Here is a 27,921-nt window from a genome sequence, read left to right on the forward strand (position 1 = left end):
GAGGAGCAATTAGCACGTTTTGCTTGTGTGATTGTTTTGGTCTTTTGTGTGGTTTGCTGACAATTCGCCCGTGCCAGACCTGCTGCTCATTAAAAAGAAAACAGACCCTCTCCTAAAGGAGACATTTTGCTGTTTAAGCCCAGAAATCTTCTACAGACCCCTGGGAATAGGGGCTGATCCTACAAACACGGCTATGTTAGCCCTGCTGTGGTTAGGGGTTAGCTGTGCAGGGCCAGAGTCACAGCTTGGACTAAAGGGGTGCTGTGGTTAGAGAAGGGAAGGAGGCAGGGAAAGGAGGGAGCTGGGTTCTGGACAGGGCTGGAAGCACAGCCCAGCAGCTGCCAGTCCCGTGGGATGTGATTCCTCTTTCACACAAACATGGGAAAGAGTTGGCTGTGGTGTCCTTGGATTGCAAACACTCACTGAGGCCTCAAAAAACCCTTAGGTGCGAATTGGGGTTTGTGTGGTTTAGGCAGAACGAGGACGAATCTTGTGAAAAGAAGGTCAAGGTCAGATATTAATGCCCCTTTTTTAAACATTCCTCATCATCCTCTCCCAACCTTCCGTTCCCTGCGATGTGGCCTCGCTTTCCACCCTCTGGAGCACATTTTAAATCTGCCTGGATTAAACAGGTTGCCTGGGCCTGTGCCAGAAGCAGCTGACAAGAGAGGAAACTCCCCTCCAACCGTGGATTTAGATTGAGATCTGAGAGTAAAAGACACAAGTGTGATCCCTCTCCCCCCCCCATGCCCCCCCATCCCTCCCGGTCACTCACACCTCCCCAGAAAGATTCATGATCACTTATGGAGATAAGCATCCAGCCAGAGATCTCCAGATTTCTTTAGGGACCTATGGGAAGAAAAGGAGAACTTTGGGAATCTTGCTGCTGTCGTGTTTTTCCTGCAATGGAGCCTATTGCTGAATTTTCGTATCAATCATAGGCTCACACTCACAGAACCCACCCTCTGGCAGCGTGAAGCCATTCCCCTTTGTCCAGTCACTCCAGGCCCTTGTCCAAAGTTCCTTTGGAGCCCTTTTAGGCACTGGAAGGGGCTGCAAGTCCTCTTGGGAGCCTCCAGGCTTCACCCCACTGTGCCTTGGTGCTGCATGGCCCTGTCCTAACTGGATTTGAGGACAAAAGCAGGTTTGGAACCAGTTTTCAGCTCTCCCACCCTTTGTGGCCACCCCTCTTCAATCTGCCTGTGCTCTGAGTGGTTTGTGCAGGAGGTGCCTGGACTGCAGAGCTTTCTCATGTTCCCTGCCATGAATTATTCCCCTCGCAGTAACTGAGACAGCAACATTAACACCGAGGCTGCTGACAAGGGCCGTTAGACTCATCTCCAGCTCTGCCTGCAGGGAATTGCCTGTTGCTGCTGGCAGGGCTCTCAGGGGACACAGCAGAGGCTGTAACCTGACCTGTTTCCCTTTGATTCATCTCACTTTGCAGCAGGAGCCACCAGCTGTCAGAACAGGGCGGTATAAAAATCAGAATCATTAAGGTTGGAAAAGCCCTAAGATCCACCCCAGCACTGCTGAGCCACCATGTCCCCAGATGCCGTGATCAGGTTTGTACCCATATGAAGGTTAAGTGTTTGGTACTTTGACAGCAAGCAACAGCACAAATTTCTGAAGGGTCTGTTGAGTCCTGAATCCTCTGTGCTAGAAAATATTGGGTGTCCCTGGAGGGGGGATCAGGAGGGCCTTACCCAACGATGTCTACAAATGCTTTCCCAAGGGGCTTCTCCTCATACGGGACTCCGTACTTGGCACATAATGACTTCACCAAAGGCTTCACCTTCCAGAAGTTATGCCGTGGCATTGTTGGAAACAGGCTGGAGAGGAGAGAGAGAAAACAAAGCTGAGAAAGCTCACGAGACAAGCACCAAGGGATGGGCATCTCTGTTTGCATCCTCAGGGGCTTAGTGTTGGTGCCTCCTCCTCAAGCTGTACAGACAAAGGAAGAGAGGCACAGAGACATCCCTGGTTTATGATCCTCTGTCTCAAGGAGGAGGTGAAAACTGATTTTCCTGCCATGCCTCAAAGCAAAGCCATGCTCAGGACACACTGAAAGCCAGTTCGTGCAAGAAGGGACATGAGTGTGCAATGAGAGGGCAGCAGGAGTGAGGGAACAGCCTCAGAGATGGCCGCCCATTTCTTCTGGGAATAATTGTTTCTTGCTGAACTGAATTCCCAGTGACCTGCTTTTCCACCTCTGGAAGCAGGTAAAGAAGGATCTTGGGGGACCTTTCCCTATGTTTTTCATGGAGATTTCCTAAGCTGGCTCCCAAACCATGCAGCCTCACCCTAAAAACCCTTTCTTCTATGTTTGCTGTTGCCATTGGCAACAGACTGTCCATATGGCCCTGGTTTCCATATTTTTTCTGGAATCTGGTACCTAGCATCCTACACAGTGCCACACTCTATAAAACACTGGAATGCTTTAGGGGAGGGGAGTTTTCTGAGGTGGATGCTTGGCATATGAGCCCACAGCCTTTGTAATGGTAGATGCATAATGACGACTCCTAATTAAACCCTAAATTAAGGCTGTGAGAGTGAAAGCTTTGCAGCAAGAGAGAAAAATGTCGTGGCTGTAATAGAAGCAGACTACCATGGAATGGTTTGGGTGAGAAGGGATCTTAAAGCTCATTCAGTTCCCGCCCCACCACGGGCAGGAACACCTTCCACTATCCCAGGTTGCTCCAAGCCCCATCCAACATGGCCTGGAGCACTTCCAGGGATGGGGCAGCCACAACTTTCACTGCTGTGTAGTCTGGAACTCTTTTTCCTTGGCATATGATCCTGCCCCACCTCCTAATTCCGTCCCTGGGGCTGTGACAAGCTGGCAGTGCCCTCACGATGCCGGCTCCGTACTCACTGGTGCTCGATCTGGAAGTTCAGGTGCCCGGTGAACCAGTCATTGAAAAAGGACTGCTCAATGTTGCAGGTCGCTGCCATCTGCCAGGAGAGAGAAAACTGTGAGGATTAGGGATGGCTCGTCCCAAAATCAGGGTGAAATTGTTCTTCCTGAGCTCTGGGAGTGCAGAGCCTGCCTGGGTGCAGCAAGGGGAGCTTTAATCCTCCCTCAGGGCCTCAGGTAGTCAAACTCGCACTGGTGGTGAAGTGATGTAGCCCAAGCCCGGATTCCTAAATCTCAGCCTCTCCCATTGGAGATCAGAGGGTTGGCAGCAGTACCAAGGTGGAAAATGGGAGGAAAACGCATGGACACAAAGCTTCCCCATCCCCATGTAGTTATTACCCAGTTTGCCTTAAGTGTGATATTCTGACAATATTTCTTAGGTATTCTTGCTAGTTCATAAAATTAGATGTTTTTTCTTAAAATTCTTTAAATGCAACCGAATTTTTTATTGGGTTCCTCCCTCAGACATCTTATTTGGATTTGCAGGGAGACAGAACTGCCAAAATATCAAGAATATGGTTCTAGAATAAAGAAAAGGAAAGGGAGCACACAGTCACTCATCTTCCAGAACAAAAGGACAAAGGCAGCTTCCAAAATGAAGAGTCACCACATTTTCCTCAGCTGTCTTCCTGTGGAATCTACAGGCCTGGCCAAAACACCCACGAATATTTTTCTGGATTTGCAGTCACATCCAGCATCAGTCACCACAGTCATTCCCTCTCTCAACTTGCCTCCAGGAGCAGGTAACCTTTTAATTGTCAAAGTAATTGCAGAACTTTGGAACTCCATGTCTTTGCCCAGCATTGCTGGCTCTGGGAAGAACATCTTTATAGAAGTCATGGACAAGACACTCTATCCTAATAAGGGGTGGTGGTAACCCTCACACTCTCTGAGTAAATCCCATTTTGGGGTGAGTCAGGGATGTTTTTTTCTCCCCTCCCAGTTACCTGGGAGCTCAGCCAGTCTCTGTGCTTCTCAGAATCAATTTCCATTGGAATGTGATTCATCTGGGTGACCCACACGAACCAGTGGCTCTCCAGAAACCTGCAAAGCCAGGAAAAATTGTGACAATTTCTGCCAGATGTGGGGACATCAGGTGGGGTTTGCAGGGAGCAGCAGAGACTTGGATGGATGTTGACAAGGAATTGCCTGGAATCATCCTCATTCCAGGCTTGTTTTCCGAAAGAGCAGATGATCTGATTTTGCAATTTTGCTTTTTTTTCTTGCACTTTCAGTTTCATCAAAAATTTTGGGAATAATGGGCCGGTTGTGCTAAGTTTTCCAGCTTGATTTCAGACTTGGAGCTTGCACAGGATTACCTCCACAGTCAGCTGGGAAGAGGGTGGGATGAGACACTCTGGGAGGGTCCAGCCATGACCAAAGTGGGATCAGCAGTGTGTGGGAACAGGGAATGAGGAAAGGGAGGAGAATCCTGGCTGGACCATGGTGGGGCAGGGGGAGATGCAGGTAGGAGAAGATGTCGAGTGCCAGAGGAGCTAGAATTGGGAGGGAAGCCAGAATTCCTGAGAGGGAAGTGAAGCAGTGGGACACAGCAGAGCTGAGGCCAGGCTCAAACAGCACTGGAGGGATGGCAGAGCAGCAGGGATGCCCTTGAGCCCCTACCTGACAAACGTGAGGAGACCCAGGGATCCCAGGATGCCATAGAACGGGATGTAGGTGAGGAAGTAGCGCAGGTAGTAGCTGATGGCCCAGGCCAGGTCCTGGGGGGAGAGAGAAAACAGCAGGCATCACTTTGCCCATCTTGGGTAACGTGTCCTTGCTGGGGATGTTGGGAACAGTGGGTAATTCCTGCTGGCCCCCTGGCCTCCCTCTCTGCTCCAGTTTCCTGCCAGACCCCATAAGGATGGAGGGAATGTTTCACTCACCGCCCAGAACCTGCGCCTGATCATGGTCGAGATGATTTGGATTTGGAAATACACAGGGATGAGCAGAGGCGGGAAGACTGGAAGGCAAAGGGAAATGGTTTGGCCATCAGAGGGGTGGGAAGGTGTGTGGCATGAGGGACTGCTTCCATGGAACTGGGAACATGCAGTTTTTCCATGGAGCCTCTCACATGGAGGTCATTCCCAGCCTCAGCTCTTTTAAATTCCCTTGCTCTACAGGGCAATGTTCCAGGTGTTTGGACATCCCTGAGCTGATTTTGGGAGCTGCACAGGGTCCTGAGGAAGGGTGGGATGAGCTGGGATTTGAGGAGTTGCTCTGCTCACACAGTGAGGGCTGGAAAGGACAAGTGGCATTCCAGGAAAAGGGAAGAGAGGAGGGTGGATACTCACTGAGGAAGAAGTACTCGTGCTGGTGGTTGTAAGGCAGGTACTTCAGCTTCTTCTTGCCGTACTGCAGGACACAAGGACACAGCTCAGCCTGGGATCGGGATGTTCCCAGGTAAAAGCAGATTCTCTGCAATAATTCCTAATTTATTGACCAGGGAGTTTTGACTGAATTCCCACCAGTGATTTGGTGTGATTAAATATCCTGACTTTGTCCTTGTGTTAGGTGTAAACTCAATTTTTACAGATAATCTCTATTTATTTGATGGAATTTTGATGCACTTCGCCTGCTGCCATCCCTGTGTCTGTGATAAGAACTGCCAGCACCTCCATCTTTACTAACATCAATGTGACAGGGATGAAGTCTGATTTTTTGGAAGGGAAGGCTTGTAGCACCGACAAATCAGGCACATTATTCCCTCTGGGCTGAGCTCTGCAAGACTGTGCACTTGGCATCATCTGGAAAAGGATTCTATACCAGTGTGAGAATATTAGGATAGACTGATCCAGGCCTAATATTAGATATTTTGAGGAGGAAATCCAGTTTTCCTTGTTACCACAAATGTTTAGGTTTTCCTTTAAGTCTGCTTTCTCAATAATACAAAATCTGGCTGAGAAACCATTTTTAATGTTGTATTCCCCTGTGTTGTCTTTGCTGCTTGTCCATTTTCTTGGGGTTTTGCTTTTAAAACTAGAAACCCTTGTTCCATTGTGAAAAACACCACAATTTAAGTGCTTTGCGTAGGTTTTTATAAACAGGCAGTAAATATTTTGGCTCTGGAGGGGCAGATTGAATTAAAATTAAAATCACTTGATGCTGGAAGACATTTGCTATGGAAATGGAAGGTTAGTTTTGAAATGCTCCTGCTGGAATACTGAGGAACACCATATTTCCCCCTCATGCTGGCACTTCAAGCCAGCAGGACGAAGCGGCCTTGAGTGGCTTTCTGCTTTCTCTCCAAGCCCATCTGCATTATTTTTCCCGAGTTAGCCCAGGACACTGTCTCCTGTGGTCAGCACAGGAAATGGATTGGGAATTAATAGTCAGTGCTGCTCCTCAGCCCAAGGGTTGGCTCCAAACTCCTGTCAGACAACGTAGCCAGACGAAATCCCTGGATTAAGCATTTCCTTTCTAGCATTCCTGGAAGTCCTGCCTGTGTAAGTCATGTCTAACAATGGGAGCCAACTCCTGGATTTGCACAACCACTCTCTGAGGGCCCTCTCAGACAGTAGGTTTCCACGTTTTCCCCACTTTTCCTTACCTCGACGGGCTGTGTGTCCCCAAGGACAAAAATGTGCAGCATGTTCACATCTGGGTCCTTCTTGAAGATGTTGGGCTTGGCGTGGTGCTGGAAGTGGCGGTGGTTCCACCAGTTTGCAGAGGCACCCTGGGCAAGGAGAACAAGGAGTTTTCATCCATGGGGAGCTGCTCCCAAGGTGGGATTACCCCATCATTTATGAGAACTAAAGTGGTGAGACTCAGGTTGTGGCCAAAGTGGGATTTGCTTTGGAAAGAGCAGCAGGCAGGGAGTGCTGGAGTTGTTGGTTGCTATGAGACTGCTGGTTCCAGAGGGATCCCCAAGGATCATCCACATTGAAAGAACATGGAATAAATACACTCTGAGTGAGTTACAGGTCACTGTGTCTTCCCAGAAAATGCTGGAATGGTTTGGGTTGGAAGGGACTTTAAAGCTCATCCAATCGCAGCCCCCTGCCATGGGCAGGGACACCTTCCACTAGCCCAGGCTGCTCCATGGACAATGGTCACCAACTTTTTTTGTGCCTCTGCTCACTTTGGGAAGGCTGAGAGCTTCCCTTTCCTACTGGGCCACAGCCAAAGGGATGGATTCCCAGAATTCTCTGGCTCCATAATTTCCTTTACCTTCAGGTGTCCAATGACAAACTTGTGGAAGATGTGGTTCCAGGAAGACTTCTTGAAGACAGAGAGGTGTCCAAAATCATGCTGCAGCCAGCCTGCCTGGGCCTGGGATGAGGGGAAATCAGATAGTTAGGAAGCTATTGGGAATCAGAGCTAAGCAGGAAAGAAATGGAGATGGAGGGCATGTTGGGAGTGTGAGGAAGAGCCCTCTTTGTCACCTGGCAAGTTGTAAGGATGCAGGCAAGGATGAGGGTTGTGATCCAGCCGGTCCCAAAGTAGGAAACCATGAGCCAAGCCAAAACTTCCATGGCAATGATGTGGCCCAGGTAAAGGGAGAAGAACAAAGGGCTGGCTCGGAACAGGTTCATGTCCTCCGCTGTCTTCCGCAGGGTCCGGAAATCCTCCACCAGCTGGGACTGCAACGGGACAGGCAAGAGCAGGGTGAGGCTTGGGAGTGAGCCTGGATGAGTTGCGGGATGGATGGATGGATGGAGGAAGGATGAGCTCCGTGCTAAGGACCCTGGCTTCATATTCCAGCTTTTTGCCCTGTATTCCTAGGAATAAGCATCCTGGCTGGTCTGAGCCCACATCCTGACCTTTTGGACCTGGAGCCAGGAGAGTAATCCAAGCTCTGTTGAGTGTCCCATCACCTGATGGCTCTTGTCTGAATGAGCTTCCCAAGCACCAAGAGAAGCTGGAGCAAGAGGGAATTCAGTGCTACTGTGTCTAATTCCAGAGCTCTGATAATGAGCACCCACTATCACCCGTCATCCATTCAATCCGTGGGCCAGCTCCTGTGCAGCCATCCATGAGGAGCATTGCTGGGTCACTGGGGGCCAGCGTTGTCCCCTCTATTGTGAGTGACACAGATATCTCACAATCATGGCCAGCCACAAACAACGGGGCAGGATTGAGTTTCCTGGCCAGTTGTGCCACGCTCTGGGCCTGAATAATGGATGAGCAGGGATCCAGAGCTGCCCTGGGGATGGGCAGTGGCTGCTGCTCCTTAGCACGGCCACCGAAGCGAGACTTGTGTTTTGGAGCTTGGTCACCAGCAAAGGAGCAGCAGAAGGGACCCTGGAGCTGGGGCACATTTCCCATTCCACATGTCTCAGTTCCCATTTCCCGTCAGGATGGGATCAGTCCAGCCTGGGTGCCTGGAACAGGCTGCCAGAAATTGGCTGTTGGTGGCTCTGTGGGAAAGGCAAGGTTTGTACGGCCAAACGTGTCACCCCCTTTCCACACACATATGATAGGATGCAAATACTGCTACACGGAGATGTTCAGTCACTGAGAACTCTCCCTCTCTGGAGAACATCCCAAGAGGGAAAAACTAGTGGGAATAGCCACCCTGAACCCCAGCTGAGGAGCAAAAACTCACATTTTTGTCTCGGTCCTGGCTGGGCTCCCCTGGAGCGAGTTCTCCGATAAGCAAGGGCTTGAGAAACTTCTGCACCAAGGTGGGATTGATGTGGAAGGCCTGGAATGCATCCTGGAGTGGAAACAGGAGGAACCGTGTGAGATGCAGAAGTCAGATGTGCTTCCTATTCACTGTGACATTCCCACCCACCTCCAGCAGTTGTGGAACTTGTGGAAGAGGGGGGCCAGGTGACCTCCAGCTCTGTGATCACTGTTTGGGACATTAATTCCACTAAAGCCTGATGAATTTGCTGTCCTGGGAAGGGTGAGACCTGGGATGGCATCCAGCCATATGGTGAAAGGCACCTCAAGAAATTCTTTCTAAGCAACTAAATACTTAAATCCTGTTAATTCCCTTAGAAGGTAGGCAGAGGGGAATTTGTGCAAATCCTTCCTTAGGATAAAAATACCCTTGGAAAGTCTGCTCGTGGAGGCAAGTCAAGACAGGGGGTGACTGTGGTGACTGAAGCTGGATGTGACTGCAAACACAAAAAATATTCCTGGGTGGTTTGGCCAGGCCTGGAGATCCCAGCGGTAAAACAGCGGAGGAAAAAGTGGTGACTCTTCAGAATAATGCCTTGTTTGTGGAGTCACGTTGATCCTGGCGTTCATGAGCTTATCTGACTCTTCTTTTTCTCTATTCCTTCCCCTTCCACATATTTTTGTCTACCTGTATCCCACAGGTGCCTGATGCTCGTGAGATCTTGGCCAGATCCTTTCACATGGCACAGTTGGAATTTTAACCCCAAGGGCAGCAGCAGGGCCAGAAAGCTGACCCAGATCAGAAACCCTCACTCTGTCCTTGCCCTTTCCTCACTGCACAGAACTGGAGTCAGCTCTTGGAATTCACCTGGGAGAACTGGAAATATTGGTTCCATGAAGTGCTGAGAGAGTATGGGAAAAAAAAAATATAGTTAAAAACAGGAGTCAGGAGCACCGTGCTCTGGCCTTTCCACCCTTGTCCCGTTGCCTAAGAACTGTAGGGACAACCTAAATTCTCCCTCCTGACTCTAAAGAGAAAGGGTGGATTGAAAAGTGCTCCCTCTGTCCAGCTGACCCTTCTGGGAGCTGCCCTCCATCAAAAGTCTGGGGTTCAAAGGAGCCAGGCAACGACCTCAGGCCCAAGGCCCACCAAAATCAATAGAAACTTGAACCCATAAATGTGTCACTGAAATGTTGACTCTGGTTCCTGTTTTCCTTCTCTGGAATGATTTGCAGAAGATGTGAAAGAGGAAGGAAAAGCAGAATGAGGGGGGAAGTGAATAGCTGACTGTGCCTACTGCAAGGCTCTGCAGTTTTGGGTGAAAAAAAAGGGGAAGAAAGGGAAAGCGGGAGAGGGTGACACATAAGAAGCGTTAAAAAATGTCCATTCAATACTATTTTAACTGCTGGGAATAAAAAAGTCTTTGGAGGCCTGATTGGGTGCTCACTGCCTGGAGATTCTGCAAGAGACGGAAGAATTGGATTTTTATTGTGTGTATCTCATGAAGCTCCTATACTAATAGGTCCCAAATATAAGATAGCACCTGGATTTTGGAATTGTCCTCAGTTCTGTACTGCAGGTGATAAAAAGCTTAAGGAAGAAGATAATCTCTGAGAAATGCTGTGTGATGTTGGCACTTGACCTCCCAACTTTGTGATCTACTGACCAAATAAGCCGAAGTGTTTTATGGGATGTGGGAATTATTCCAGCTGCTTCTGGTGGAAAAAAAAAAAAAAAAAAAAAAAAGCTTTGTATAATGGAGATATGAGCTGTACCTGAGCACTGGAAGTGCTTAGAGCCGTCAGCACAAGGATTTTCTTTTACATCCCTGAGCACCTCTGGGACAGACACTGGAAAGTGTCCCTGCCTTCGTGTTCTGTGCGTGAGGTGGCACCAGAACAGGCTGGCCCAGACTCGGATGTTGTGTTTAAAAAAAAATCATAGAACCATGGAATGGTTCGGGTTGGAAGGGGCTGTAAAAATCATCTCATTCCACTCCCCTGCCATGGGCAAGGACACCTTCCATCGACCAGGTTACTCCAGACCTCATCCAGCCTGGCTGGGACACTGCCAGGGATCCAGGGGCAGCCACAGCTTCTCTGGGCACCCTGTGCCAGGGCCTCCCCACCCTCACAGGGAAGATTTTCCTCCTAAAATCCAATCTAAAGCCTCACAGGGTCAAGGCCAAGTCTTTCTCCCCTTGAACAAGAAGGTTTTTTTGGCTGTAAATGGTTGTTCACCGCAGGGAAGCTGCAAAACTGATGCCAATCCTGATTTGGTGCTCGGAGGGGTGATATAACAATTTCAGAGCATTTTGAAGGCCATGCCTTCATGGAGTGTGGGATGCAATGTAGGGTGGGGAGGTGGGAGGAGGACCAGCAATCCTGGAAGCACCAACCTGTGTTTCAGCCTCCCTCTCAAGGATTCCAGACAACTGCAGTAGCAGATGCTTTTTGGTTGCTAATGGAGATAGGGGAGTTAAATTCTTGGGGATAGGAGTCAAACTCCTCCTGTTTGAGCAGCTCTGTGTTTAGGCAGTTAAAAGCACAAAGCTGGCCCATCTTTTTGAGGGAGAAAGCTACTCATTCAGAGGATTTACTGAAAAGGCACAGAAGGGCCAAAATGCAGCTCAGTGCTTAAAGGAAAAGAATGGAAAATAACCACGGGACGCAGGGAAATGGGGGTTGAAGGAAAGGGAAGGTTCTGCCAAATAATTTTGTCGCACATGGAGCTTCCTCCTTGCTTGAGGTGTCAGGAGCTGTGAGAGACCAACAGTTCCTGTTCCTGCTTGGTCTCTGCACGTTTTGGGAAGAGCTCTGAGGCAGCTTGCATTTCACGAACACGCCCTGAGGGGAGAACATGCTCTCTGGATGCACTTCTGAGGAAGGTGGTTTTGAGGGGAACTCCAGACAGCAAACAATTTATTTCTAATTTGTTCCTTTTTCAAGGCAGGGGGGTTTTTGTTGTTGTTGTTGTTGTTGTTGGTTGGTTTCTTATCTTTTACGGTGCTGAAACCTGAGAGGTGGCTGAACCCAGCGCAGGAACAGCTGGAGCAGCAGCAAATGGTTTGCTGCTTTTCTTTTTCTCTCTCTCTTTTCTGTAGCAACCTGTAACCAAATTCTCCAGAGAATTTTCTCCCGGGGAAAAAAAAAAAAAAAAAAAGAGCTAAAAAGCTCCTTGTTTTAAAGCCTCCTCACAGAAGCAACTTTGAGACACAGCCTGGCCTCTGTTTAACCCTCCCTGTGCTTGGCTGTGTGACTCTGCATGTCACAAACTCCACACTGGAAAAGGGGAGATTTGGGACGCCTTGCTCCTGAATTCAGGGCTCGAGGCACGGCACAAGCAGGAGACAAAGGCAAACTAGCAGGATTTAAGCACAGCAATCCCTACCAACCCATCTTCCAGACACCACGGCTCCGGGGGGGGGGGGTGGGGTGGGGGGGACCTGCATCCACTTGGACCGAGCTGGGAGCAGCGGAAGGGCTGAGCCAGGTGTCCAGCAGGTGTTGGGGAGATGGGGACAGGGGACAGCAGGCAGCTGGCTCCCTTCAGGGAGGGAAGGAGCTGTCAGAGGATGCTGCTGGAGCCGGGAGAGCCGCGGGGGTCGGTCCTTACCGTGGCATCTTCGCCGGCGCAGTGGCTGATCACTCGCTGGCCCCCCGGGTGCCTGTTTGCCCACTTGGTGACATTATAAACCTTTCGCTCTATCACCAGCCACTTGTCCGTCCTCAGGTTGTGCTTCTGGATCTCCTCCCAGGTGTAGAAGCGGATCTGCGCCGCCGGCTCCCCCGAATCCCCCCCTTGCTCGCCCCCTTTCCCCATGGGGCCACTGGATTCTTTGTCTTCTTGCCCAAAGGGGGAGAGGAGTGGGGGGAAACTTGTCCCGGCGCCTCTTAGGGATGTGCCGGAGGGGAAGAGCTTTCCTGCCGGGATTGAACTCAGCTGATCCCCTGCTCCCTCCCTTCGCCTTCGCTCATGTCCTCCCTTCTCTTTGTTTCTGGCTTCCCAGCCCTTGGAAGCTCTCCGCCTGCTCGGAAGTGCCCCCTAGGCTGGCTGTCCCCGCACTGATGCACTTTATCCTCGCACATAGCCCTGTGTTTTGAGGGAAGCTCGGCCCCTTCTACCCACACCCCCCTCGCACCCTCCTCTCGGGCATCCATTCCCCCCCCCCCCCCCCAGGCATTCTCCCCCCTCGGCATCCCCTCCCTCTCCCAGCATCATCCTTTCTCCCGTGCATTCTCCTCCCTCCCGGCACCCCCCCTCTCCCCCCCGCCCCAAACTCAGCATCCTCCTCCCGCGGGCATCTCCCCCTGCCCGGCATCCCGCCCCCCTTTCCCCGGCACCCCCCTCCGCTCGGTGCCCGGGGCTCTCCCAGCGGGATCAGCCGAGCCCCGGCGCCAATCCCGGCTGTCCCGCCGCCCTCCCACTCCCGGCCATTGGCCCGTCCGATCTTTCGAAGCGGCTGCGGGCCGGGACCGCGCGGGGCCGGGGGACGGGAGGGTGGGAGCCCCTCGCCTCCTTTCCCTCCTCCTCCTCCTCCTCCTCCCGCTCCGAGCTTCGTGTCCTCGAGATTTTTTGGCTCCTGCTGTAAAGGGCTGCTCCCGTCTTTTTTTTTTTTTTTTCCCCCGCGTAATTTTTCTTCGCCTTCCCCTTCTTTTTTTCCCTTCCTTTCCCCTGTTTTCTTTCTTCTTTTTTTCCCCTTCGTTTCCTTTTCTCCCCTTTCCTCCTCCCCCACCTTTCTCACCTTCCCTCCCTTTCCCCTCTTTTCCCCACCTTTACCCCCTTTCCCGCCTTTTCCTCCTTCTCCTCTTTTCCACTTTTCCTGCCTTTCCCCCTTCCTCTTCCCCCCCTTCCCCATCTCCTCTTCTTCCCCATCTCCCCTTCTTCCCCCTTGCCCCCTTTTGTCCTCTCTTTCCCCTTTGCCCGTTTTTCATCTCTTCTCCTCTTCCCTTCTTCTCTCCTTCCCACCTCTTCCCCTTCCACTCCTTTTCCCATCTTTTTTCCCTTCACCCCTCCTCCTGCTTTCCTCTTTCCAACCCTTTCTCCTTCCTTCCACTCTCCTTTTACTCTTTTTTACCATTTTTACTCTTTTTTACCTTTCATACAATTTTTACTCCCTTTTTACCTCTTTTCTTTGTCCTCTCTTTTTCATATTTTTTTCCCTACTTTTTCCCCTTTTTCTGCCTTTTTTCCTCCCCCCCAGACTTCTCACCCCACTTCTCACCACTGAGCTCAGAAAGGAGCTGCCCGAAATCTGCATTGTTTTGCTCTATTTTTGCCAGGCTGCCGCTGCTGGCTGCCAGACTTCACAGCTTTCCTGTGTCACAAGCAGAGCTGGTTGACCCCAGCCAAAGCTCTCCTGCCCGAGGCCATGCTTTTGTTAACAGGTGGGATAAAGTCATCTTTGCCATCTTTTCCTTGCCGTGGGGCGCTTCATTGTACACGGTTCCCGTTGTGAGGTTATGCAAGGTGTGGTGTTGCAAGGACAGACAAAACCAGCACGAGGCACTTTCCCTGCGGCTTTGCTCACCTCTGACAGGGCCCTTGGCCACTTTCCAGGGCCAGTCAGGTGTGATTCCCAGCTTTCCAGGTGATTGGAATCTCTTCTTGTGATGATTTTGCATGAATAAGTGGCAGGGTTATTAATCCTTTCTGTAGTGGCACAGGCTGGGCCTAAGCAGGGGAAGGAATGCACAGGGTTAACCACAGAATCACAGAAGGGTTTGGGTGGGAAGGGACCTTAAAGACCATCCAGTTTCAATCCCTTGCTATGGACAGGGACATATTCCACTATTCCAGGTTGCTCTAAGCCCCATCCAACCTGCCCTTGGACACTTCCAGGGCTGGAGCAGCCACAGCTTCCCTGGACAACCTGTGCCAGGGCCTCACCTCCCTCAGGGAAGGATTTCTTCCTTAATATCCAATCTAAATCTCTCCTCTTTAGCTTTGTGTCAAGCCATGCTAGAGCTTTCCTCTGTTTCTGCCTGGTGTTAATGCTGCAGGATGGCTTCAGCCTATTAAACAGTCCTTGCCTGTGGTGTGGGGTGAGGAAAGTCAGAAATGATAGGAATGTTTTGCTAAGACTTGCTCGTTTTATTTAGTTTGGTTCAAAATAGCCCTGTGACAAGGATCGGACGAAATTGCAGCCAGACACCACATTAAGGTGGACCTGAAACTTGTTGCCTGTGATGAGGGAAAAGTTTGCTGAGTTCTTTGAATTTGGGAATTTTAATCCTGGATATGTACAATTCAGGAAGAAATTCTTCCCTCTGAGGTGGGGAGGCCCTGGCACAGTTTCCCAGAGAAACTGTGGCTGCCCCATCCTTGGAAGTGTCCAAGGCCAGCTTGAACAGGGCTTGGAGAAACCTGGGTAGTGGAAGGTGTCCCTGTCCATGGCAGGGGCTTGGAATGGGATGAGCTTTAGGGTCCTTTCCAACCCAAACCATTCCTGGATTCTGTGTTGATTCCACAAAATGAGCTGGTAAGGAGATTGGGTACATTTTGGAATTTACCTGTAGATGGACAAAGAAGCAAAATCAGCGCCCAGAACTCCCCACATGGATATTTCCCATGGAAAATTGCACTGTAACTTAATGACAAGCCATTGAAAGATGCCTCTAAAATAATCCCTGCTGCTCTCTGCCTCCAGCAGCACAGCCAGCCCGGCTGTCAGGCTTCAGGCAGTGCTTGTTCCGAGTTTTCTTTGGCTCCTGGGGCACAAACCAGCCCCAGCAAAGAGAGGAGAACAGGCTCTGCTCTATGGCCAAGTGGGTGAAAGGCTGCGGTTGCTGGCCGGTGTAGCTTTAGCAGCACAAAGAGCTTGTGTGAGAGACATAAAAGGCCTGAGTTTAACCAAAGAGTCACGAGATGTGGGCAAAAAAGGTGAGGAACATGAGAGGGAACGAAGGATGAGAAGGGGGATGTGGAAGTGGAAGAGCTCTTGCAGGGAGCCCACGTAGAAGTGGCATGTCTGCTCTTCAGCTAATGAATCAGTGAAGGATATCTTACTGGGATAGACCAGAATGGTAAAAAAGCAGGGAAAATTGGTAGCTCAGGTATCTTTACACTCTCATGCATTGGTTTAGTGTAAAAGAAGTGGAAATCCTGAGGGAAGAGCTTTAAAAATGTGGTAAAAAAAAAAAAAAAGACATTTTCTGTGTTTGTTGTCTCATCCCTTTGTTGAGTTTTACATAGGAGCTGGCAAGGTCTGAGAAGTTTCTTTTAACTTGGTTTTTAGAAAGGACTAGACTTTGACAGCAGCACCCAGACTGGCACCAACACGTGGAAATGCCCTGTAGCTGTGCTGCAATCCTCATAGATGCAGGGAAAATGCTCCTTTTCCCCCAGTTTATAGTATGAGATCCATCACTTGGTAAGGCTGGGTGGCTCCAAAGCATGTGGTGGGAGGAGGAGGCAGCAGGAAAGAGCAGTGAACAAGGGAAAGACATGCAGCAGGTTTGTGAAGGGGAAAGAGGCAGGAGCTGAGGATTTGGGGAGAAAAATGGAGTGAAAATCAGGTTTAGCTGCACCTTTAAACTTTTTGATACTTTTAATAGACTTTTTGATACCTTTTTCCTTTCTGCCAAGGAAAAATACATGGAAGGAGAGAGAGGACCCCAGGTTTTCTCTGTCTTCCACAAGAGGGAAAGGCTGAGGAGCTCTGAACTTAAAAATAAACAATAAATTGAATAATAATTTCAAACATAATGGGAAACAGCTGGGCTGGGAACAGGGGGCTGGAGCCTGAGGTGAGGGAACCCAGTGATTAGGTGGGTTTTAAAACGAAACGCTACCAAAGGTTTCTGTGATATATTTTACTCTGGATATTTTTTACTCTGACATATCCCACTTTTTCCCTGGTCCTGGGAGAGTGGCTGAGAGCTGAGGAACTTTCCGAGGGAAACAACCAGCAGAGGAACAGAAATCCCCCATTGTGCAGCCATGGCTGGCAGGGGTTCCACATTCTGCAGTGGATCTCGGGCTGCCCGTGGGATCATCAGGGTCAGGGCACAAACTTCTCCGGCTGCTGGGGGAGCAGAGGAGGGAGTCACGCTCAGAAAGCAGCACACACTGCAGCAGGGCAGGAATAAGGAGAGAAATGCTCTGTTCTGATGCTTCTTCGTCATGATTTCTAGTGAAAATCCTCCCAGTGTTCCCCTGTTATCATCAGCTCCTTTCCTTTTTTTCTTTGCCCAGGTTTTGCTTTCAAAAGTGTAAAACTCTGAACAATCACTGCCTCGCTCCCTCAGTTGCTAATCTGAATTTATGTCTTCTGAAGGACAAAAGATTAGCTTTTTTTTATCTCCTCCCTTACACAGAGTAATTCCTGGGTGCTTTTTCTGGCAAGACACAAACTCTTCCCAAATCTCAGTCTTTTTTTGTATCTAAATTTTGTTAGGTCAGAGCACTGAGCAAATGCTTCATGAAGTGACACTGTTTGTGTGGAAAATCAAGAATTTACTGTGGGTATAAAGTGTTAGCAACCCGAACAGAGAGTTCTAGGAACAACACAAACTCATTTAGGCCAAGTAATTCCAGTATTCCAGCTCATTCCCAACAATACAGAATAAAGGGAATATTTCCAATTTCTCCCCCTTCCTCTGGTGTTACCCAGATCCTTGCAGTGGATCCTAAGCCTGGTGCAGGAATGGTGTTACAGGGAGCTATCAGGAGCTTCAAGCTCTTCCCTGGTAGTAACACAATGACTAAATTAATGTTTTCCTGCTGCATTTGCTTCATCAGTGTGGCTGTTTTAATTGTGCTGATGACAGAGCCTGGTAAATCACACCACCACAATTCGGCTGTGCCCGGAATCTTCAGCTTTTCTTAGGCTGAGCCAAAGCCAAGAACTGAGTCTTCTTTTAGACTCTGCCCTTTTAAACTGGTTTTCAGCATTTGTTAGTTTTCCTTTAATGTTTTTTCCCCTGTGGTTTCAGACCTCACCATCCATCATTGTAACTCATTTTCTCTAAAAGGAGAAAAGAAAGGCTGCAATCCTTTCAGCCCATCTCCCTCTTTCCCTGATTACTGGTTTAGTCAGCAGATGCCCAAATATTTAGTAATCCCTCACCACCAAGGTCACTTGGATATTTTAAAACATGTTCCAGCCAAATCATGGTAGCAAAATAAGGAGTTTTAATATATTTTCTCCAAATTCTGGTGATCCCCAGTCACCAGATCTGCAGGCAGATCAGAAGAGTGAACCAAAGAGCATCTCTTCCCTCCCCTCGGATTTTTGGTGGTTCCTGGTAGCCTGGGGCACTGGCTCACATCGAGATGGTGACAGCCGATACGGAGATGGAAACAGTGAAGGGGAAACAGGGAGTCAGGGCACTGAAGGACATGTTTTACCTGGTTAATTGTGATCCATCCAGGGATGGATGCCAGGAGTCCCAGCTGGATGTGGGATGCTGGTGAGTCTCTAACAGCAGCTGGTTTTTTTTCCCTGGCAGTTTTTATGACAAAAGTCCCTCTCTTCTCTCTGAGACACCCATTGAGATCCCAAGTGCAGCAAGGGCAAGGGAAACAAGCACTGCTGGCAACTGGCAGGACACAGAAACCTTCACTGCTTGGGGCTGGGTGATTCCAGGAGCCTCCATGGCTTGTCTTGAATCATCTGCTAGAGGGAAAACAACCACAGCCAGGGGTTTCATGTCAGAAGGAGCTTGGAAGGGAATTCCAAGGGCTGTTGTATAATTTGTCTGGGAAAATGTGTTTATAAGGTGTTAACATCCCTTATAGCTGCTGAAACCAGAGGAGACACATGAACGGAACAACAGTGGATTTAATCAAGTTTAGTGGTGCTTTTTGCCCTCAAAAGCAATTTTCCTCAAATTTCCTCAAAGATCCCTCAAAGCAAGTTTCCAAAGGTTTAACTCGTGTAGGAAGATTGAATTTATTTGCTTTTAAGGTAGTGCATAGGAAAAAGAAAACTGATCTCTGTGTGTCCTCCAGATTCATGATAAAATGTCATAAATATCAACTAAATTTAGGATAAATTTAGGATAAATTAGGATAAATATCCTGTTGTGCAATTGATAATGGGGAAAAAATGGAATTTGAAATAATTGCTGCACTGTTCTAACTGTTGCATTTTAAAAAGATGCTAAACATCTATTAATGTTTATTACTATGAATTGCTGAAGGGAAGGAAATAAAAACCTCCGATCCAGTGTTCTGCAGGCAGAGAATTCCAAGATGTGATGGAGCCATCAGGTGATGCTCAGAACTCGAGGGGATGCAGCCTGGCGGCTCTTTGTTTCTATGGTTACCTTCAACTGGAATTGCTGTAACTAGGTCAGGTTGGAAGGTGTGAATGGAAACAAAGAAATGTGGGATCAATAACGAAGAGTTCAGGGTGCTGCCGTGGAAAGGGAGATGAGTGTGGGGAGAGGAATTTTAATTTGTAACTCATGTAGATGAAGTCCCACACAGATGGATTGGTCTGTTTTAGCGTCATTCACTCTTCCGGCGCTATTCTGCTGTCTGAAGAATCGTCTGCAGGGTTTTGATGTGATTTACCTTGTGGCAACACCTTCCCTCCCTCTGGCTGCATATCCAGGCATGAGCAGCCAAAAGGAGCCCTAGGAACAGGAGAGGCTGAGGCAGCTGGAAGGGAGAGGCAGAACAGATGGAAGAGAAGGAGAGATCTGCTGGAAAGGGGAAGCAGAACAAAGGGCGGGGAAGATAAGTCACAATCAGCCCAGAAATAAGGAGAAACAGGTTGTAAAAGTGGTTCAAAAGAAGGAACTTGAGCGTGGGGAAGGGAAACTCCCTGGAAGGACAGTGGAGCCAGGTGGGGGTCGTTCTGTTCCCCCAGGTAACAAGTGACAGGACAAGAGGAAACAGCCTCAAGTTGTGCCAGGGGAGGTTTTAAGTTGGGTATGAGGGAAAATTGTTGTCAAGGGTTGGCAAGCCCTGGACCAGACTGTCCGGGGCAGTGGTGGAATCAGCTGGGGGGATTTAAAAGCCGTGTGCATGTGGCACTTGGGGACACGTTTTCGTCGTGCCCAGCAACAGGACGAGCAGCAAAGGCCATAAATTAAAACTCCACAAGTTTCACCTGAACGTGAGGAACCTGCACATTGAGGACGGCAGGGCACCGGGACAGGCTGCTCAGGGACCTCCGGCAGGGTGTGGCGTCTCGGCGTCTCCCTCTTTGGAGTCTCCAAACCCACCTGCATGCACTCCTGTGTCACCTGCTCCAGGTGACCCTGCCTTGCCAGGGGGTTGGGCTGGATGATCTCCAGAACTCCCTTCCAACCCGAACGATCCCGTGATTCTGTGACGGACGGGCTTGGCAGTGCTGGGGGACTCGCTGCTCTCAGCGGGCTTTTCCAAACGAAATGATTCCGGGAAGCATCCCAGTCCGGACAGCCCGAGTTTCCTCCTGTCCCGTGCTGTCCATCCCCGAACACGCCCGTCTCCCGGCCACCCTTCCCGGCCCCGAGGGCGGGCGCACGGCGAGCGCAGCCCAGTGGGCGGGGAGGACCGGGGTGGGCGGGGAGGCCCCGGGGAGGCGGAGCCGGGCCGGGCCGAGCCGAGCCCGGGAGAGGCGATCCCGGCCATGGAGGGCTCCGAGCCCTGCCAGGGGGGGATGCGGCGCTTCACCTGGGAGGAGATCGGGCAGCGGAGCGGGCGGGGGCCGGCGCCGCAGGAGCGCTGGCTGGTGATCGACAGGAAGGTGTACGACATCAGCCACTTCTGCCGGAGACACCCGGGGGGCTCGCGGGTCATCAGCCACTACGCCGGGCAGGACGCCACGGTGAGCGGCCCCGGCAGCCCGGGCAGGCAGGGAGGGATGGATGGATGGATGGATGGATGAGAGCTGAGCGCGGAGGAGGATCCCTCGGGATAGGGACGCGGCAGGGAGCCCGCGTGTGGCACGTTTGGATGCTCGGCTGTGACACCCGCGCGTACGCTGGGAGCCGTGCTCGAGGGAATACACGGAGCGCACGCTCCGCCGGGGATTGTTCGGGATTGTTTGTTACGAGGAAGCGTTGCTGATGGAATGGCTAAAAACCGCTACTGGGGAAGAAAAAAAAGCCAAAACCAACCCAAACCGGTCGGTGATTTCTGCACACGTAGGAATATCGGGAGCTGCCTCCCGTGCGGCACACGCGGGTGTCGCGGTGGCAGAGCTGTTGTTTGCAAGTGCTTGGTCGCCTTCGCCCTCCTCGAACTTCCCGAACCCAAGAGATGGCACTCGAGCAAAAAATGACTGAAAGTCGTATTTCAGTCACGCAAAAGAAATTAATCATTCCCGTCTCAGTGCCAGTGGCTGTTGCAGAGTGGAGTAAATGCTGTTCGGGTTGGGTGTGGGGTGGTTTTGCCAGTGGTGTTTCCTTCCTTTGTCTGCTTGTGCCTTTTCCATGAATTTCTCCAAATGCGGGTGTTTGGACCCAAGAGTGGGTATGGGGTGTGAATCTACTTCTAGGATGGTGTTGATGGACTGTGTTTTGGTCAGGATGGAATTTGAGATCTCCACGTGCAGATCCAATCGTATGAATATCATTTAAAGACAAAAATAATAAGTGAATTTGCAACATTTTGTGAGGGCAGGGTGCACACGTGCATTTTCAAAGCCCCATCACTGGCACAGGTTGCCCGGAAAAGTGGTGGAGCCCCATCCCTGGGAATGTTCCAGGCCAGGTTGGATGGAGCTTGGAGCAACCTGGGCTAGTGGAAGGTGTCCGTGGCAGGGGGGAAAGAGATGAGCTTTGAAGGGCCTTTCCCACCCAAACATTCTGTGTTCCTGTGACCAGAAAAGGGTTAGCCCATGGTGTGAGCAGGGCTGGATGGTGGGATTGCAGCCAGCTGCATTCTTTAGGTGATGATATCAGTGCCACTGCCGGCTGCAGTTGAACTGCTGACTGCTCAGAAACCCCTGCCAAGTTTTATTTTTCCAGTGGTTTTGTCCCCGGGGATCAAAAGAATGAGACTCCTCAAAACGGGGGAAAATGGGAAGTAAAGGAAGAACTCCCCTGGTTTGCTGTGTGATTTCTAGAAGGTGCAGTCAGCCATCCCCTGACCCCCTGCAAGCTGGGATTGCACTCCCAGGTTGTACAACCTCCATGGAAAGGATTGGTTTAAGTGTGTGGTACCATCCTCCCCTGCTCTGCCCACATACTCCTCCCCGTTTTTTCCCCCCTTTTCCAATGAGAAAATGCAAGTGCTGGGTCCCCTCTCTCCTTCCTTCCTTTATTCAGTGACCCTGAGCAGGGAGGATGCTACAGCTGACCCAGAGCTGGCGACATCAGCCAGTTTTTTAACCCCTTTCCTGATCAGAGATCTTTTAAAAGCACATTTTATTTTAAAAGCACACAATGATGGCCTAGTAATTATAGTGATAAGCAATGCATGGTGCAGGAATCTTCCAAAGTGATGCCCAGCAAGCAAATACTGTCCCAGAAAATTAAAAACGCCCCACATCCTTAGGCTGAGGGAGATTGTCAAAATATGCTAATTTGGGCATCAGGAGAGAAATGTGGAAAAGGAGGTAAGTGGGAGATCAGGAATTAGATGCCAAAGTGCCCAGGGAATTTGTAATTTAAATACAGGGACAGAATCTGTGGTGATAACAGCCACTCGTGGGTTTTTTCACCTGGTTGCCATGGAGATTGACATTACATTTAAATAATAAAAGTAACTGATTTCCCTAACAGGGATCTTTTGAGTGGTCCAGCATGTCATGGAATAGATTTCTTTTGCTGCCACCTGGTTTTCCTCCATCCTGTTCCTCTGTCTGTGTTTCAGGATCCTTTCATTGCTTTTCATCTTGACAAGGCACTGGTAAGGAAGTACATGAGCCCTCTCCTGATTGGGGAACTGGCACCAGATCAGCCCAGCTTTGAGCCCAGCAAGAATGTAAGTGCTTAAAAACTTGGTATTTGGGGTGAAATTGCACTGTTTAACTTCTCCTACTGGCAGACAAAATTCCCTGTACCTAACATCGTAGAATCTCCTGGAATCACTCTCGGCTGAAGCTCCATTTCGTGTCATCATTTGTAGTTTTAGCAAAGATTTGTCTCCAGGTGACCCTCAGCTTTCCCCCTTTTCATCCCTGAGAGGGAAAACTATGCTCCTCTTTGTGTTCTGAGGTGTTTTCCAACCAGTGGATGCTTTTGGGTGTCCCCACAGAAAAAGCTGGTGGAAGATTTCCGTGAGCTCCGTGCGACCGTGGAGAAGATGGGGCTTCTCCAGCCCAATCACGCCTTTTTCTTCCTCTATCTCTGCCACATCTTGGTGCTGGATGTTGCAGCCTGGCTCATCATCTGGTATTTTGGAGCATCCTTGGTGCCTTTCCTCTTCTCTGCAGTGCTTCTGGGCACTGTCCAGGTGAGCAACTACACATAATAAGCCTCGAAAAGCCAAACTTGGGGCTTAGGTGCTCGTTGCCGTAAGCAGGGGAGAAATCTTATCATCGTGGACTTCCCCAAATCCTGCTTCTCTCTGGATTCCCCCAAAAGGGCAAAACTACACATGCTGCTGTGGTAGAGCAGGCTTTGCCTCGCTTTTCCCTCCCCATGTTCCATCAAAGCCTTCCTTATTCCAGCCTTCCCCACGCCATGAAAGCCATGCCCCGCTCCTGAGCTCCGCGGTGCCAGAACTCCAAGGCTGTGTGCAGGGGCCAAGCCACCGTGTTCCCATGGGAACTTGCAGGGAGTTAGAGGAGAGGGCAGAGCAGCTCTCAAAGCCCCAGCTATTCCTCCCGTGGCCAGCTGATCCCCTTGGAATTACAAGTACTCAGAGGAGGCAGCAGCAAGCTGCTCCTTAAAGGAGACTTTGTTGCCGATTTCAGAGCAGTTTTGTGAGGGAATAAATGCTGGTTCTCAGCTCCATGGCCGTTTTTTTCCCATTATGTTTTCTTTCCTTCCTCATGGAAACAACGGTCCAGGACTAAAAGTCATTAGGCAGAGTCTGGAGTGCAGTGGTGTGTAGTGAAAAAGGAGAGTTTGGATTGGGACCTGGCAGTGGAAGTGCTCTTGCTATCCAGGGATAGATTGTGAGGAGCGTGGGAGTGGGAGAAGAAAGCCTTTTTCAGTCACAGATCCTCCAGGCAGTTCTTTTTCCCAGCAGCACTGTTGTTTTCTTAATTCCAGGCTCAGGCTGGCTGGCTCCAGCATGATTTTGGACACCTGTCAGTCTTCAGCAAGTCCAGGTGGAACCACTGGGTGCACAAGTTCGTCATCGGCCATCTCAAGGTGGACACTGGGTGTGGGGAGGGGCTGCCAGAGCCCTGCTCTGCAGCCAGAACCAATCCCAGGATAAGGAGAGAACTAAGGGCAGAAGATCCACCTTCTTCAGGGCATTTTCTTCTCCTCCCTTCCCACAGGGAGCCCCAGCCAGTTGGTGGAATCACCTCCACTTCCAGCACCACGCCAAACCCAACTGCTTCCGGAAGGATCCTGATGTCAACATGCACCCCTTGTTCTTTGCTTTGGGGAAAACCCTCTCTGTGGAGGTGAGACCTGAGGAAAGCTGGGAGGCAGCAGCAGGAGGGCTCAAATTTGGGAAGCTGCAGAGTGCTTGGAGACTGGACACCAATTAGTTTTTTTTTATATAGTGCTGCTTTGCCTTCCACTAGTCCCTAATATTCCTCAGTAACATTCCAGTAATTCTGAGATCTTTAGGTTCTTAAAATCTCACTCAAAGTTATTTTTGCAGTGTTGGGAGATAAGAATGAAATATTTGCCATGATTACAAGTTCCTATTCCCCTTGATGAGACACTTGCAGTTTTAGGAAGATCAGAATTACAAGCTGTTCTCTTTTACCAAGATCAGTGTGACTAACTGTAGTGATCTGAGGATGGAAGCAGCAGGTGACAAGCCAGGGCTGCCTGGAACTCTTACAATTCCTGATCAAAGAAGCTATTTTGGTGGTCTCAGCCTGGCAGTGGGTGTCAGAGTGGCTCCCATCTAGAGTCCAGCTCTATTTCTGGTACAGCTCTGAAAGTTAATTGAGTGGCTTTAGCATTTGCTGTCCTTTAAAAAAAAGTTACGTACATTCGTAGTGTCACTTTAAACGCTCTGATTTGCATTGAAATTAAGGGATGGACTGTTGGGAATTAGTTTGAACACGTACAGGGATATAATGGCATTCCTCAAGGAAGCCAGTGGCTTGATCTGTTATGTTTATACAGCAAACACTGAAAAATGAGCAGCCTCAGAGGAAAGATGATCTGCTCACCTCCATTCCTGTGGACACAGTTTCATGTCTAGATGCTTATTTCTTTGTTTCCCAGACTAATTGCAAGGAGGTGGGAGTTACACACACCATCATCTTTACTAACAGTATCATAACAGTACCATAGCTTGGGGGTTTTTTTTGATTCTGAAGCTCTGCTTTGTCAGCAAACTGTTTGTGTGGGTTTCAATTTCAGCATTTTTAGGCAGCTTGTGCCCTCTGTAGGGGCAGAGCTTCCTGTGCAGGTCACTGCGTGTGTGTGTGTGTGTGTGTGTGCAAGGCACTGCCCAGCCCCTCCTGCACCCAGGGCAGGGTGAAAACTCATCCAGGCTGAGGTTCCAGGGGACGGTGGATGCTGGCTTGGTTGGACAGGACATCTCCTGGAAGTTTAGGAGTGTGTGCACAGGTGTCTTCAGGGCCTGAGTAATTTGTGTATTTTAACAGCTTGGTGTGCAGAAGAAGAAATTCATGCCGTACAACCACCAGCACAAGTACTTCTTCATCAGTGAGTAACCTCCCCCTCCGCAGTTCCATGGGCAGCCGTCACTCTGCCCCTTTTTCCACCCCATCCCATCCCATCCTGTTGGGATAATTCATGGCTCTGTTTGTCCCTCCAGTCGGTCCCCCGGCACTGGTGCCCCTTTACTTCCAGTGGTACATCTTCTACTTCGCTGTGCAGCGGAAGCAGTGGGTGGTGAGTCAGCTCCACAGGGCCAGGGGGGGCTTCTCCTGGGTTTGGGGATGAATTCCAGTGCCAGATTTACTGGGAGGAACTCTGGGGTTGTGTGTGTCTCTCTGCAGCAAAGGATGTGGGTGTAGATTTGGGAAGTGGTGCTTGCTAAAGGGCCTTTTTCTGTGGAAGATCCACGAGGTAACAAAAATGTTCTCTGGTGTTCTGGGCTTTGGTTTTCTCACTGCTTGGTTCCTCTTTAGATCCAGAGGTTAACATGGTGCTTTAGAGCATGCCGTGTCTGCTGTTTGCCCTCTGCTGGGCTCATGGAACCAGGATAATTCCTGAGCACAGGAATGGCTGGTGCCAGGTTGCTTTGTGATCAGGCTGGGGAGGAAAAATCAATCAGTAGAAGTTTCTGAGGGAGGTTTTAAAGGAAGTAATGGTAAATTCAGAACCCAGAAATTCTTCTTCTTCTTAATGAAGTTTTCCCTGTCCCTTTTGCTACAGGATCTGGCCTGGATGATGTCCTTCTACATCCGATTCTTCCTCACCTACTTGCCCTTCCTGGGGGTTAAGGGTACCCTGGGGCTCCACCTGTTAGTCAGGTATCATCCAGCTTGTAATTCCAACATTTTCTCTGCCCACTTTATATCAATCCTTTGTGTCAGCTTTTCTCCAGCCTCCTGGTTATTTTTCTCATCACTCCCTGTTGTTTTCTCTCCCGATACTTTCAGTAGGGCAGGGGTGGTTTCCTGTCAGGAAGGTGGAAGTTGTATGTAGGTCTGATCTGATCAGATGTTTGGGGCTCCTGGTGTCAGGCAACAACCAGCTGGTTGTTGTGTGCACAAGTGTTGTGTAGTGGCTTGTCGCATCGTGGGTGTGTGGTCTGTGATGGGTTTTTGTGTTTGCACAGGTTTATAGAGAGCAACTGGTTTGTCTGGGTCACACAAATGAATCACATCCCCATGCACATCGATTACGATAAGAACGTGGACTGGTTCTCTACCCAGGTGAGACCTTACTGATGGAGCTCTGTGACAGTTCTGGGCATGCAAAGTCCATCTGTCTTAGCCTGGCCACCCTGTGCTGGCTTGAAATAACTGCTGGAGCTGTTGTGTCCAGCCAGAATTCCTGTGGGGATGAGAAACCTGTGTTTGAGAAGGGGCATTGCTAAAATAACACTTAAAACAGGACTTCTTTATTTTATCTCTCAGCTCCAGGCAACCTGCAACGTTCATCAGTCCTTCTTCAATGACTGGTTCAGTGGCCACCTGAACTTCCAGATCGAGCACCAGTGAGTGGAAACAGGGGTTGGGAATAGTTCCAAGGAGTACTAGTTACACCAGGGCTGAAGAGCCTGCAAGGTCCCTCTGTCAGCTGAGACAAGAACAAAAGATAACGTGGGTTCATTTTGTGCTCTTTGTGTGGGGATGGAACGGGAACTCGGAAAAGAAAATTCCTGGAGCACCAGCAGCACTTCAGATCTGAGTTGCTTGGCACAGGGGTGGGAATTCCCAGCACAGACACTGAAGGGACACGAGAGGGACCATCACAGAGCTGCCGTGGCTGTGGCACAAGGGGAGCTTGGGGCACTCCCAGAATTAGGCACAGCAGAGGGGCCGGAATTCCGTGTGGTGCTGATGGATGCCATTGAATCACCATCTCCTTTTCCCACAGCCTTTTCCCTACAATGCCACGGCACAACTACTGGAAGGTGGCCCCTCTGGTGAAGTCCCTGTGTGCCAAGCATGGCATTGAGTACCAGTGCAAGCCTCTGCTCACGGCCTTCGCAGACATCGTGCAGTGAGTACTGACCCACTGCGTTCCCAAGCCCAGGGTTTTCCAGTGCTGTGGAAGAAATGAGAGGGACGTGGAAGGGGAGGGGAAGCCTCTAAAGGTCCCTTCTGACCCAGACCACTCCATGATCTCCTTTGCTTCATCTGTAGATGGGAATTCTCTCCACGAGGCTCTGGATGGAACATGGGGTTCATTCCCTTGTTTCTCTCTTGGCAGCTCTTTGAAAGATTCGGGGGAGCTCTGGCTCGATGCCTATCTACATAAATAAGCAGCAGTGTATCCCTGCAGAGGAATTCCCCAGCCTCGCTGCCTCCTGTGGTGGTCACCCTGAAGATCCTGCACTGAGGAGAGCTGGCTAAGCCAGAGGTGGGGAGGTGGTGCCGCTTAATTCCATGGATGAATGTAATTAATATGAATTTTCTTTTTTTTTGTTGTTTTTTTTAAGATGTGCTCTTAATTTTTTCTTGTGCTTCTTTCATTCCTCTTCTCTGGTGCTGAGTTCTGGGGAAAAGCTGGATGGAGGAGGTTGTGTCCCACCGAGCTGGGGTGAGCTTTGGGACTGGGAACAGATTCCTTTCCATCTGCTGATCCTTCATTTGCTGAGTATATAGGAGGAAAGCTTCTTATCTAACATAGGCTTTTTGGTGGTGGCTCTTGTTGTGAGTGTAGTAAGAAAGTAGGGACAGCATGAAATCAAGGAATGTGGGAATTAGGGAAATGTGGAAACTCTAGGGAATGGGGTAGGTTCAGTATTTTCAACTCCCTGTTTGTGATAGGGA

General features: G+C 49.9%; 2 protein-coding genes across 2 annotated transcripts; one reads left to right on the plus strand and one right to left on the minus strand.

The window, feature by feature from the left end:
* Nucleotides 1-766: 766 nt before the first annotated feature.
* On the minus strand, nucleotides 767-12,308 carry LOC309574284 (acyl-CoA 6-desaturase-like; the record flags this gene model as incomplete). The annotated part of the gene is made up of 12 exons (XM_082283798.1): nucleotides 767-849; nucleotides 1,707-1,832; nucleotides 2,876-2,955; nucleotides 3,865-3,961; nucleotides 4,541-4,638; nucleotides 4,804-4,880; nucleotides 5,212-5,272; nucleotides 6,468-6,593; nucleotides 7,088-7,189; nucleotides 7,303-7,500; nucleotides 8,466-8,576; nucleotides 12,102-12,308. 12 exons carry the CDS (start codon nucleotides 12,306-12,308, stop codon nucleotides 798-800), a joined length of 1,335 nt encoding a protein of 444 aa, XP_082139924.1. The 3' UTR covers nucleotides 767-797.
* Nucleotides 12,309-20,052: 7,744 nt separating this feature from the next.
* Nucleotides 20,053-27,529, plus strand: LOC309574285 (acyl-CoA (8-3)-desaturase-like; the record flags this gene model as incomplete). The annotated part of the gene is made up of 12 exons (XM_082283799.1): nucleotides 20,053-20,250; nucleotides 22,242-22,352; nucleotides 22,626-22,823; nucleotides 23,588-23,689; nucleotides 23,821-23,949; nucleotides 25,117-25,177; nucleotides 25,290-25,366; nucleotides 25,853-25,950; nucleotides 26,259-26,355; nucleotides 26,560-26,639; nucleotides 27,023-27,148; nucleotides 27,359-27,529. The coding sequence occupies 12 exons, from the start codon at nucleotides 20,053-20,055 to the stop codon at nucleotides 27,408-27,410; spliced, it is 1,329 nt and encodes a 442-aa protein (XP_082139925.1). The 3' UTR covers nucleotides 27,411-27,529.
* Nucleotides 27,530-27,921: the final 392 nt, after the last annotated feature.

Source organism: Coloeus monedula (assembly GCF_965178545.1).
Source record: "Coloeus monedula genome assembly, chromosome: 6".
Lineage (NCBI taxonomy): Eukaryota > Metazoa > Chordata > Aves > Passeriformes > Corvidae > Coloeus > Coloeus monedula.